At 41.8% G+C, this 13,264-nt stretch overlaps 1 protein-coding gene across 1 annotated transcript in view; it reads left to right on the top strand.

Moving 5' to 3' along the window:
• The first annotated feature begins 5,495 nt into the window (after nt 1-5,495).
• RAD54B (RAD54 homolog B (S. cerevisiae)) overlaps nt 5,496-13,264 on the top strand; it is a 99,185-nt gene continuing 91,416 nt past the window's right edge. The window contains 1 exon segment of the mRNA XM_021706602.1: nt 5,496-5,664. Within this exon segment, the coding sequence (XP_021562277.1) occupies nt 5,530-5,664 (135 nt within the window). The 5' untranslated portion in view covers nt 5,496-5,529.

The following is a 13,264-nucleotide window of genomic DNA, read 5'->3' on the forward strand; positions in this document are numbered from 1 at the left end:
TACACCTGGATAATTTTTGATTTATTGTAGAGATGAGGTCTCGCCAAGTTGCCCAGGCGGGTCTTGAACCCTCAGGCTCAGGCAATCCACTCATCTCAGCCTCCCAAAGGCGCGGGATTACAGGCTGAGCCACCGAGCCCGGCTTATTCTTTATTTTACAGGTGAAAACACTGGTATCCAGAGAGTTTGAATAGCTGCATCAAAGTTAAGCATTCCTTAAGTAGCAGAATCTGAGCTACACTCTGGTTTCCTTCATTTCTGCTGTTAATATTTCTAGCGGTGTGTGTGTGTGTTTTTTCCTTAAGTGTTCCTTTTATTGGCTCACACCTATAATCGTAGCTTTTTTGGGAGGCAGAGGTGAGAGGATTGCCCGAGGCCACAGGTTCAAGACCAGCCTGGACCGCTTGGTGAGACCTTTTCTCTACAATAAATCAAAACAAGTAGCCGGGTGGTGGTGCAGGCCTGTGGTTGCAGCTACTTGGAAGATGGAGGCAGAAGGATCACCTGAGCCCAGCAGATCCAGGATGTGGCAGCCGTGAGCGTGCCACTGCACTCCAGCCTGAGTGACAGACTACGACTCAAAAAAAAAATGATTTACTTTTTTTTTTTTTTTAAGAGACAGAGTGTCCCTCTGTTTCCCAAGCTGGAGTGCAGTAGCTCACTGCAACTTCATATTCCCGGGCTCAAGTGATTCTCTTGCCTCAGCCTCTCCTGTAGCTAGGACTATAGGTGTGTGCCACCACACCTGACTAAATTTTTAAATTTTTTGTAGAGATAGTCTCACTGTATTGCCCAGTTCAAAAACATGTCTTGAACTCCTGGCCTCAAGGAATCTCCCTGCCTGGCCTCCCAAAGTGCTGGGATTCTAGGTGTGAGCCACTTTGCCCAGCCTTAGTGTTGCTTTTAAAAAGGTGTCAGTTGCCCAGCTTGGTGACTCAGCCTGTAATCCCGTGCCTTGGAGGCTGAGGTGAGTGGATTGCTTGAGCCCGCAGGTTTGAGACCCGCCTGGGCAACTTGGTGAGACCTCATCTCTACAATAAATCAAAAAATTAGCCAGGTGTACAGGTAGCGCGCGCCCATGGTTCCAGCTACATGGAAGGCTGAGGTGGAAGGATCGCCGGAGCCCAGCAGGTCGAGGCTGTGGTGGCCGGGAGCGGCCACTGCACTCCAGTCTGGGCGACAGAGTGAGACTCCAACTCAAAAAAAAAAGGTGTCTCACAATTTTCACAATGTTTTAGGAGATTCTGACTGATATAGAGAATAAAACTTACTACATTTCATGATGTGGGCATCATATTTTTATTAATACTACCTAGAATTTTAGTTTAAGAGCCTTATTGAGCTAAAGGCAACTAAAAACCTTAAGTTTTTTTTTTTTTTAAATCTGAACTCCCCATGGTTTTATTTCATTTGACCATTAAGTAACTGAATCTAAATGCAGGGCCAACATTGACCACATCTTGTAGTTAAATCATCTTGTTGCACTTAGTTCGTGCCAATTTCAAACTTGTGTCAATTACATATTTAGAGACATGTAATATTCTGCTTACCCACTATAAAAAGAAAATGAGTTAATGAAGTTATTTTAGCATGATTTGTTTAGCCAGAATCTTTATTGACTTCTGGTATTGGTAAATAATGCTTTTAAGGTGGTCATAAACCATCAGTTTCATAATTTACTCTAAGATTAAAGATCTTGCCAGTAGAGATTTATTTTGTCCTTGAGTAGGAAATATGAGAATAACCTTCACTGCTAATCCCTCAAATTGTAAAGGCTGGTTATATATCAAATATTTCATCATTTTAACATTGCTGAAATTGGGAAATGTCTAGCCATCAATAATGTGTTTAATTGGCTGCACTTTTTTCTTGGTTACATAAAATAATGGTACATCTTGTAACTGATGGCTTGTTAGATTTGATGAAATCTGATAATTAAATCTAATTAACGGCAATTTACCTATTACAGAAGTACCATTTTCTTTTATTTTTTTGATTTGGTGTCTCACTCTGTCACCCAGGCAAGAGTGCAGTGGCATGTTCACAGCCACCTCAGCCTTGACCTACTGGGCTCAGATGATCCTTCCACCTCAGTCTTCCAAGTAGCTGAACTACAGGCATGTGCCACCATGCCCGGCTACTTTTTGACTTATTGTAGAGACAAGGTCTCGAAACCCTGGGCTCAGGCAGTCCTCTCACTTAGGCCTCCCAAAATACTGAGATTATAGGCATGAACCACTGTACCTGGACAGAAGTACCATTTTCATTGTAAAAAATTTGAAATGTAGAGAAAGAACTCAGAAGAAAATAAAAGTTACTGGTTATTGTAAAAAAGCTAGAAATAATTAATGTTAATATCTAGTGTGTTTTTCTAGTCTTCTAAAGATGCATATTATAGTATATAACATACATTGTCTACTTTTAGCAGTATAATTTATGGTGTATAGTCAGATGTGTACATTTTGATGTGTTTTGATACATGATGTATACACATTCCTATAGCCACAGTACCCTCTTATATGATTATTTTTATTACCTCCAAAAATCCTTTGTGCACCTCTGCTTTCTAGTTTCAAAACTGTATACGTACATACAGTTCTTTTCCTTTTCTTAAAATTAGAATGAGTTAACATGCTTTGAGGCCATTTTGTTCTTTGATTTATGAAAAACATTTCTCATTTCATTAAGTAGTATTTTATAATATGATTTCCTCCTATTAATGACAATGGAATCATTCATATAACAAATACTGAATTCCATCTATGTGTTTGGTGATATAGTGATGACTGAATATAAGACTTCATGCCTGAATTTACAACTCTGGGGAAGTGACAGGGCAAATTTCATTGCAGTGTGAAAAGTGCTTGGGTAGTACGCATTTAGGGCAGGCCTCTAATCCTTTGGGAGGAGATAAAGAAGACTCAAGGTTAAAACTCCTAAAGGATAAGGTAGAATTAATTAGACAAAGACAAAATGGGAAAAAGCAGCACTGTGTAGGGGAAAGTTTGTTCAAGGGCCTAGAAGAAAAGAACATGGCCTGCTTGGAGAACTGCAGTCTGACTTAGAGTTTTCGTGGTATATGAAGAGAATGCATTTTATTGGGTGGGTATACCATAATTTGTCTAGTACCATTTATACTTGTATAACAATCTTATACATAATTATTTGAGTGTATCTCTGATAGCTCCTTAGGGTAAATTGCCAGAACTTGGAATTTCTGGGTTAAACAAATAACTTTGGTAGCCATGTATATCCTTGCTGATGACTTGTACAGTGTTTTGTGAAGTTGCTCCAAATTGGCATGCTTGCTGCTATCAACTGGAGAAACATGATGTGTGTACATAATGTCTTTGTCTTCCATCTCCCCTATTCTGCCCTAGTGGAAAGAATATTGAGCAAAATTAGAAAACTTGGTTCTAGATCCTTGATGTATATTCTTAAAAATTCCTCTTTTCTTAAAAAAAGATGGTAGTAAAAACAAATTAAGTTATAAATGTATTTTTAAAAATTGCTAGAAATTCATTTATTAAAAACAAATGTTAGCCAGGCTCAGTGGCTCAGCCTGTAATCCCGCGCTTTGGGAGGCTGAGGTGAGTAAATTGCCTGAGCCCGCGGGTTCAAGACCCGCCTGGACAACTTGACGAGACCTCATCTCTACAATAAATCAAAAATTAGCCGGGCGTGGTAGTGCGCGCCTGTAGTTCCAGCTACTTGGAAGGCTGAGGTGGAAGGATTGCTGGAGCCCAGCAGGTCGAGGCTGTGGTGGCCAGGAGCGACCACTGCACTCCAGTCTGGGCGACAGAGTGAGACTCCAACTCAAAAAAAAAAAAGAAAAAAGAAATGTTAGTGGTTGTAATGTGTCTGGCATTGAGTTTGGTACTGCCAGGCACATTATGATCATTAGTGGTGAAGAAAACAAGCACAATTGCTATTCTTATGTGGTTTATGAATTAGTGGAACAGAAATAAGGCAGCATATTTGATATTAGTATGTGAATTGCATTTTCTTAGATTTTGAAATTTTTATTTAAATTGCTTTAAAAAGCATACCATGATTAATGTATAGTATTATCAAAAGTGATGTAAAATATGTTCAAGTTTATATCAGTCAATATAAATCTTGAGTTCTTTTCAGTAGCCCTTGGTAAGAAATAAAAATCTTACTAGTTGTTGAACTTTTTCCCTAAGGCTTATTACAGCCTATTCTCTTGTGCTTTTTTTTTTTTTAAGTATTTTTTTGAGCATGGGTCTTGCTATGTTTCCTAGCTAGTCTTTTTTTTTTTTTTTTGAGTCAAAGTCTCACTCTGTCACTCAGGCTGGAGTACAGTGGCATGCTCACAGCCATCACAACCTCTACTTGCGGCTTAGGCGATCTTTCTGTCTCAGCTTTCCAAGTAGCTGGAACCACTGGTGCATGCCACCAAGCCTGGCCAATATTTTGGTTTATTGTATAGAGGAGTTCTTGTCAGGTTGCCCAGGCTGATCTTGAACCCCTGGACTCAGGCAGTCCTCTTACCTCTGCCTCCCAAAGGTCTGGAATTATAGGTGTGAGCCACTGAGCCTGGCCTCTCAGTCTAGTTTTGAAGTCCTCCACTCAAGGGATCCTCCTACCTCAACCTTACAACTAGCAGAGACTACAAGCATGGTTCTTAAAATAAGCCCCTCTTATTTTAAAACATGTATCCTGGTTGTGCTACTGAACTGTATTTGGGTCATGTCCCTTACCCCGTGCAGCAAAGCCAAATACTGACATCAGGATTTGCAGCAGGGGAAAGTGAAGCATTTATTTCAAGGTGCCAAGCAAGGAGCATCGAACAGCTAATGCTTAAGACCCAAACTCCCTGATGGCTTACATGTAAGGGTTTTTAAAGGTAGGGAGGTAGAGAATATAGGCAAAGACCTAAATCAGGACATGGAAGTTGTTCCTTGGTTTGGCCTAAAAAGGTGTGACATCTTGAAGCAAAGGCATAGGTGGATGTAAGGATGCTCTGATTTGTGATTGGTTAAGAAAGCAAAGCTTTGTGTAAAAACTTGAGGTCAACAGAAGGGAATGATGAGGTCTGGTCTGTGGGTGTGACTTGGTCCAGATCCCTCAGGAAGAAATTTAGAACAAAGAATGGTAGTCAGTGTTCAATGATCTGTTCCCCCTTATCTGGGGTCTACCTGATGGCAGTCAACATTTTTTATCTGGTGGAGTTCTGGTTTCTGAAAAACAACTTAAGGACATATGTTAAAATGTTATCTTTAGTTTTTGTAAGGACCCAAACATTTTGTGACTTCTTTGGCTATTGTTTTAAGCTGTGATTATCTTCTTGTACATCAGGTTACTGATTTACGTCTCAGGGCTACCTAGGTGCCTACAATTTCCCTTGAAGGGAAATGTTTGAATTGGAGGGACCAGCAGGCCCCTAAGAGGGGTTTCCTGCTCTATCTCAGTTGTAGTGACAAGCTCTTTTTATATTTGGGGGTGATTGTAATTAGACTTATGGATGATTTCTGTTGTGTGTTTTTCAGGTCACTACTCCTGAATATGAGACGATCTGCGGCACCAAGTCAGTTGCAGGGGAATTCCTTCAAAAAACCAAAATTCATACCGCCAGGAAGAAGTAATTCATGTCTAAATGAAGAGATTACACAACTGAATCCAGATATAAAACTATTTGAGGTACAAAAAGAGAACTCATAATGTAGAGAAACATGTATTTTTCAAAAATGACATTAAAAGGAGTAGCAATATGTATTGCCTATAGGAATTTTCAGTATCTCTGATAGTCTTCCAAAAACCTTAGACATAAAGATTACATAATTTTTTTTTTTTTTTTTTAAGGAATGACATGCAGTTGGGTCTATAAAATAAACTTTTGGTAACAGTAAATAAATACCTCTTTGGAGGAGGGGAAGACTCTTATAAAATAAGTTATTCTAATCAGTGTTCTTTTTAAAAATTACCACATAAATAAGCAAAACCATCTTTAGATAAGGTGATTTAAAGATAAAACATACATAAATTGTGACATGTATTATTGTTCCAAACATTTCTTTTTTTGAGTTGGAGTCTCTGTCACCCAAGCTGGAGTACAGTGGCACACTCATAGCCACTGCATTGACCTGCTGGGCTCAGTTGATCCTTCTACCTTGGCCTTCCAAGTAGCTGGAACCACAGGCATGTGTCACCACACCTGGCTAATTTTTTTTAATTTTTAATTTTAATTTTTTTTTTTGAGTTGGAGCCTCTTTCTGTCACCCAGACTGGAGGACAGTGGCACACTCCCGGCCACTGCAGCCTCAACCTGCTGGGTTCATGTGATCCTTCTGCCTCAGCCTTCCAAGTAGCTGGAACTACAGGTATACACCACCATGCCTGGCTAATTTTTTGGTTTATTATAGAGATGAGATCTCACCAAGTTGCCCAGGCTGGTCTCAAACCCACGGGCTCAGGCAATCCTCTCACCTCAACCTCCCAAAGTGCTGGGATTATAGGCATGAGCCACCACACCCAGCCATAATTTATTGTAGAGACAAGGTGTCACCAAGTTGCCCCAACTGGTCTTGAACCCCTGGACTAGGGCAGTCCTCTTACTTCAGCCTCCCAAAGTGCTGGAATTATAGGCTTGAGCCACCACACCTGGCCCAAACATTTCTTTCTTTCTTTTTTTTTTTGAGACAGCAGGATTTATTGAGAGGACAGAAAAGCTCCCAGAGTGGGAGGGGACCCGAGGAGGATTGTCCCCAAACTTTTCTCTTTTTTTTTGTTTTTTTGAGTTGGAGTCTCACTCTGTCGCCCAGACTGGAGTGCAGTGGCCGCTCCCAGCCACCGCAGCCTCGACCTGCTGGACTCCGGCGATCCTTCCGCCTCAGCCTTCCGAGTAGCCGGAATTACAGGCATGCGCTACCACGCCCGGCTGATTTTTTGATGTATGGTAGAGATGAGGTTTCGCTGCCCAGGTGGGTCTCAAACCCGCAGGCTCAGGCAATCCACTCACCTCAGCCTCCCAAAGGCGTGGGATTACAGGCTGAGCCACCGAGCCCGGCTCCCAAACTTTTCTTTTAACTTTTTTTTTTTTTTTTAAATTTTGAGTTGGAGTCTCACTCTGTTGCTCAGGCTGGAGTGCAGTGGCATGGTCATAGCCAACACAATCTTGACCTATGGATGAATTGGGCTGTTTCCACCTTTTGGCTATTTTTAATAATGCTGCTATGAGTCTTCACATACAAGTTTCTGTTTGTGTCCCTGTTTTAGTTACTTTGGGTTATACCTAGGTAATATGGTAATACTATGTTTCGCTTTCTGAGGAACCATTTTTTTCACAGCTGCTGTACCGTGTTTTTCATAGCTACTGTACCATTTTACGTCTCCAGGAATGTATGAATGTTCCAGTTTCTCCACATCCTCAGGAAGACTTATTGTTTTCTCTTTTTTTTTTTTTGAGTTGGAGTCTCACTCTGTGGCCCAGGCTAGAGTACAGTGGCATGCTCACGGCCACTGCAGCCTCTGCCTGCTGGGCTCAGGTGATCCTTCCGCTTCAGCCTTCCAAGCAGCCGGAAGTACAGGCGGGTGCCACCACACCCGGCTAATTTTTAAAAAAATTTATTATCGAGACGAGGTTTCGTCAAGTTGCCTAGGTGGGTCTTGAACCTATGGGCTCAGGCAGTCCACTTGTCTCGGCCTTCTCTTTTTAAAAAAAAAAAAAATTAATATTGCCATCATAGTAAGTGTGAAGTAGAATTTTATTGTTGTTCTGATTTTTGTTTCCTTTTTTTTTGAGTTGGAGTCTCACCTTGTCATCCAGGCTAAAGCGCAGTGGCACGCTCACAGCCACTGCAGCCTTGACCTGCTGGGTTCAGGCGATCTTTCTTCCTCAGCCTTCCAAGTAGCTGGAACTACAGGTGTGCACCACCATCCCCAGCTAACTTTTTGATTTATTGTAGAGACAGGGTCTCACCAAGTTGCCCAGACTGGTCTTGAAGCCCTGGACTCAGTCAATCCTCTCACCTCCACCTTCCAAAGTGTTATGATTACAGGTGGGAGCCACTGCACCTGTGTAACAAATCACCACCAATTTAATGGCTTAAAAGAACACAAATGAATTATCTTACAGTTCTGTAGGTCAAAAAAGTCCCACCCTGATGCCACTGGGCTAAGATCAAGTTGTTGTAAAAGCTGTATTCTTTTCTGGAGGTTTCAGAGGAAATTCTGTTTTCTGGACTTTTTCAGCTTCTACAGGTCACCCACATTATTTGGTTTATAGCCCCCTTCTTCTGTCTTCAAAGCCAGGAATGGAAGTTTGAGTGCTTACATCGTCATCTCTCTGGTTCTTTATAACTGGAACTCATTTGATTAGATGGGGCCCTCCTGGGTAATCCAGGAGCCTCTCTGCATTTCAAGGTCCTTAACTTTAATCACATTTGTAGAGTTACTTTTTGCCACATAATATTCATATATTCTAGGGGTTAGGGCATGGACATCTTTGGGAACCATTATTTTGCCTACCATATGGAATAAAATTTTGTTGTTTTAGTATACCACATTTTATTTATCCTTTTTTTTTTTTTTTGAGTTGGAGTCTCATTCTGTCTCCCAGACTGGAGTGCAGTGGCCGCTTCCAGCTACCGCAGCTTTGACCTGCTGGGCTCCGGTGATCCTTCCACCTCAGCCTTCCGAGTAGCTGGAACTACAGGCGTGTGCTACCATGCCCGGCTAATTTTTGATTTATTGTAGAGATGAGGTCTCACCAAGTTGCCCAGATGGGTCTCGAACCCGCGGGCTCAGGCAATTCACTCACCTCTGCCTCCCAAAGTGCTGGGATTGCAGGCTGAGCTACCGAGCCCGGCTCCGTTTTTTTTTTTTTGAGCTGGAGTTCAGGCTGGAATGCAGTGCACGCTCATAACCACCACAATCTCAAGCTCCTGGCTCAGGCAATCCTTCCGACTCTGCCTTCCAAGTAGCTGGCTGGAACTACAGGCGCGCACTACCACACCCGGCTAATTTTTTTATTTATTGTAGAAACTAGGTCTTGCCATGATGCCCAGGCTGGTCTTGAACCCTTGGGCTTAGGCAATCCTCTTGCTTTGGCCTCTCAAAGTGCTGGGATTACAGGCTTGAGCCACCTCTCCTGGCTTATTTATCCATTCTTAGTTAATCATCATTTGGGTTGTTTCTACCTTTTGGCTGTTATGAATAATGCCCATGAACAGTTGTGTACAGATATTTGTGTGGACATGTGTTTTCATTTCTCTTGAGTGTATTCCTAGGAGTGGAATTGCTGGCTCATGTGGTAATTCCGTGTTTAACCTCTTAGTGATCTTCCAGACTCTTTTGCAAGATAGCTGCACCATTTTCATTCCTCCTATCAATATGTGAAGGTTTCAGTTTCTCCACATCTTTGTCGACACATGTTATTATCTTTTTGTGTATAGCCATACTGGTTGTGGTTTTGATTTGCATTTCCCTGATAGCTCATCTTGAGCATCTTTACATATGCTTATTGCACATTTGTGTATCTTTGTAGAATTGTCTTTTCAGATCACTCATCCTTTTTAAAATTGGGTTATTTGCTTTCTATTGTTGAATTCTAAGAATTCTTCATATATTCTATAGTTCTCTTATCAGATGTATGATTCGAAATATCTTTTTCCCATTCTGTTGGTTGTTCTTCACTTTCTTTTTCTTTATTTTTTTTAATATTCTTCACTTTCTTTTTTTTTTTTGAGTTGGAGTCTCACTCTGTCACCCAGACTGGAGTGCAATGGCCGTTCCCGGCCACCGCAGCCTTGACCTGCTGGGCCCCGGCGATCCTTCCGCCTCAGCTTTCCAAGTAGCTGGAACTACAGGCACACGCTACCACGCCCGGCTAATTTTTGATTTGTTGTAGAGATGAGGTCTCGTAAAGTTGCCCAGGCAGGTCTCGAACCCACGGGCTCAGGCAATCCACTCACCTCGGCCTCCCAAAGCGCTGGGATTACAGGCTGAGCCACCGAGCCCAGCTACTACTGTTTTATTTTAAGAGTTTTATAGTTTAAATTCTTACATTTCAGTCTGTGATCCATTTTGAGTTAATTTTTATGAATGGTGTGAGGTAGTGGTCCAGTTTCATTCTTTTGCATGTGTATATTCAGTTGTCCCAGGATGATTTGTTGAAAAGACTGTTTCATTCTCTCTATTGACACCTCTGTCTTAAGATTTATATATATATATATAGTTTTGTTTTGTTTTGTTTTGTTTGAGTTGGAGTCTCACTCTGTCGCCCAGACTGGAGTGCAGTGGCACATTCCTGGCCACCGCAGCCTCGAACTGCTGGGCTCCAGCAATCCTTCTGCCTCAGTCTTCCAAGTAGCTGGAACTCTAGGCACACACTACCATGCCCAGCTAATTTTTGATTTATGGTAGAGACAAGGTCTCACCCAAGTTGCCCGAGTGGGTCTCAAACCCACGGGCTCAGGCAATCCACTCACCTCGGCCTCCCAAAGGCATGGGATTACAGGCTGAGCCACTGAGCCCGGCTTATACATTTTTTTAAGAGAGAGGGTCTCATTTTGTTGCCCAAGTTGAAGTGCAGAGATATGACTATAGCTCGCTGCAGCCTCCACTGCCTATGCTTAAGTGATCCTCCCATTTCAGCCGTTGAGTAGCTAGAACTAAGGTGCATGCCACCACACCTGGTTAATTTTCTTATTTCTTTGGAGATGAAGTCTTCCTGTGTTGTCCAGACTGGTTTCAAATTCCTGGCCTCAAGCGATCCTCCCACTTATACCAAGAAACGAAATAGTTACTTTACTTTTTAAAACTAATGAAGTAGGCATTTTTGAAGTTACACAGTGACTTTAAACAAGATAACATGAGAAACCTCAAAGTATTAGGCTTGGCAGTCAAATCTGTTTTCCCTTTATTTTTTCTAGTATATTTTACAATTTTTGTTCTTAGCTGAGTGTGGTGGCTTACGCCTGTCTCAGCACTTTGGGAGACTATGGCAGGAGGGTTACTTGACCCCAGGAGTTCAAGCCAGGACAACATAGTGAGACCTTATTTCTATAAAGAAAAAGAAACCAGGTATGGTAGTGCAAGTCTGTAGTCTCAGCTACTAGGGGATTGAGGCAGGAGGATTGCTTGAGCCCAAGAAATCTGGACTATAGTAAGCTTTGATCTCACTGCTGTATTCCAGCCTGGGCCAGAGTGAGACCCTATCTCAAAAAAGTTTTTTTTTTCTTAAATCATTTCTTGCCTTAGATTGAATTAACTCAATAAAATGTTGCAAAAAATAAAATGTATTATCTTCATTGATTGACTTACTTTAAAACCTTATCAGATGTTAAGAAAATATTGCTTAGACCGGGCATGGTGACTCAAACCTGTAATCCCAGCACTTTCGGAGACTGAGACAAGAGGATTGCCTGAGCCCAGGGGTTTGAGACCAGCCTGGGCAACTTGGTGAGATCTCATCTCTACAATAAATCAAAAAATTAGCCGGACATGGTAGCATATGTCTATAGTTCTAGCTCCTTGGAAGGCTGAGGCGGAAGGATCTCCAGAGCCCATCAGATCGAGGCTGCGGTGACTGTGAGTGTGCCACTGCACTCTAGCCTAGGTGACAGAGTGAGACTACAACTCAAAAAAAAAAAAAAAGAAAGTATTCCTTTGGTGACTTCAGGGATTTTTACTTGATTGGTCTGAGAAATACAAAATCTGGGACAAATTGGCTATCAAAATAAATATACTAATGGGTTATAACCCATTGAATAATATTTGAGCTGAATCCATACTAACATACATAAATAAATGAGTAAGTAAATTAGTGGGATGAATAATTTCCTTAGAGTGGAATGCTAAATCAAAAACAAGTAATTGCAAATCAAAACCACACTGAGATACCACCTAACCCCAGTAAGCATGACCATCATTAATAAAACAAACAACAACAGCCGGGCTCGGTGGCTCAGCCTGTAATCCCGCACCTTTGGGAGGCTGAGGTGAGTGGATTTCCTGAGCCCACGGGTTCGAGACCCGCCTGGGCAACTTGGCGAGACCTCATCTCTACTATAAATCAAAAATTAGCCAGGCGTGGTAGTGCGCACCTGTAGTTCCGGCCACTTGGAAGGCTGTGGTGGAAGGATTGCTGGAGCCCAGCAGGCGAGGCTGCGGTGGCTGGAAGCGGCCACTGCACTCCAGTCAGAGCAATGGAGTGAGACTCCAATTCCAAAAAAACCCACAAAAAACAAAAAACATGCATGTTTGTTGCAACCTCTATTCACAATAACAAAAACATGGAACCAACCATGCTGCCCATCAAAGCTAGACTGCATAAAAAAAAAAAAATGTGGTACATATACACAACAGAATATTATGCAGCCATTAAGGACAAACATGAACTTCGCAACAACTTGGATGGATTTAGAGTCTCTCATACTCAGTGATCTATCACAGAAACAAAGAACAGAGTACCATATGTTCTCATTCATAGCGGATCTTGAACAATTATCATAAATACTATAAGAAAGGGATTGGCAATAGTGGGAAACTGTCAGGGGAGGGGGGTTGGGATTGACAGTTGAGGGAAACTGCTAGGGGAGGGAGGGCATACCTCATCAACAAGGGTACCTGCATAGTCAACATTTGTATACCTAACCCTGACTTGTACCCCACATCTTTATAATTAAAAACAACAACAACAACAACAACAACAAACAGAAGTAATTATGGTATTAGAGAATACAGTATTACTAGATGCCAAAACTGGTGGGTGAATGTTTGGTGAGTATATTCAAATATACTCAGGTACCTTTCTGCAACGTACTTTAAAAATTACAAAGGGAAAAATGCTAACTTTACAGGGAGACTTTGCAGACAGTAACTTAATCAAGTGATCAGAATTAATAGCTCAAAATTGGGAAAAACCAATACTTTGTGACTCCTGATATGATGAATTGTATTCTTGCCCAAAATGTACAGTCTGAGTCATAAGGAAGCATTAGACAAATCCAAATTGAGAATTGGCTCAGTGGCTCATGCCTGTAATCCCAGCACTTTGAGAGGCCAAGGTGGGAGGATTACTTGAGGCCTGAAGTTTGAGATTAGCCTAGGCAATATAGTGAGACCTGTAAAAAAAAAAAAAAAAATCAAAAAATTATCTGGGTGTGGTGGTGTGCTCCCATAGTCCCAGCTACTCAGGAGGCTGAGGCAGAAGGATTGCTTTAGTTCAGGTGTTTGAGGCTGCAGTGAACTGTGATTGTGCCACTGTATTCTAGCCTGGGGGACAGTGGGAGCCTGACCA

This window comes from Carlito syrichta, unplaced genomic scaffold, assembly GCF_000164805.1.
Source record: "Carlito syrichta isolate Samal-C Ts95f unplaced genomic scaffold, Tarsius_syrichta-2.0.1 Scaffold315806, whole genome shotgun sequence".
NCBI classification, from domain to species: Eukaryota; Metazoa; Chordata; class Mammalia; order Primates; family Tarsiidae; genus Carlito; species Carlito syrichta.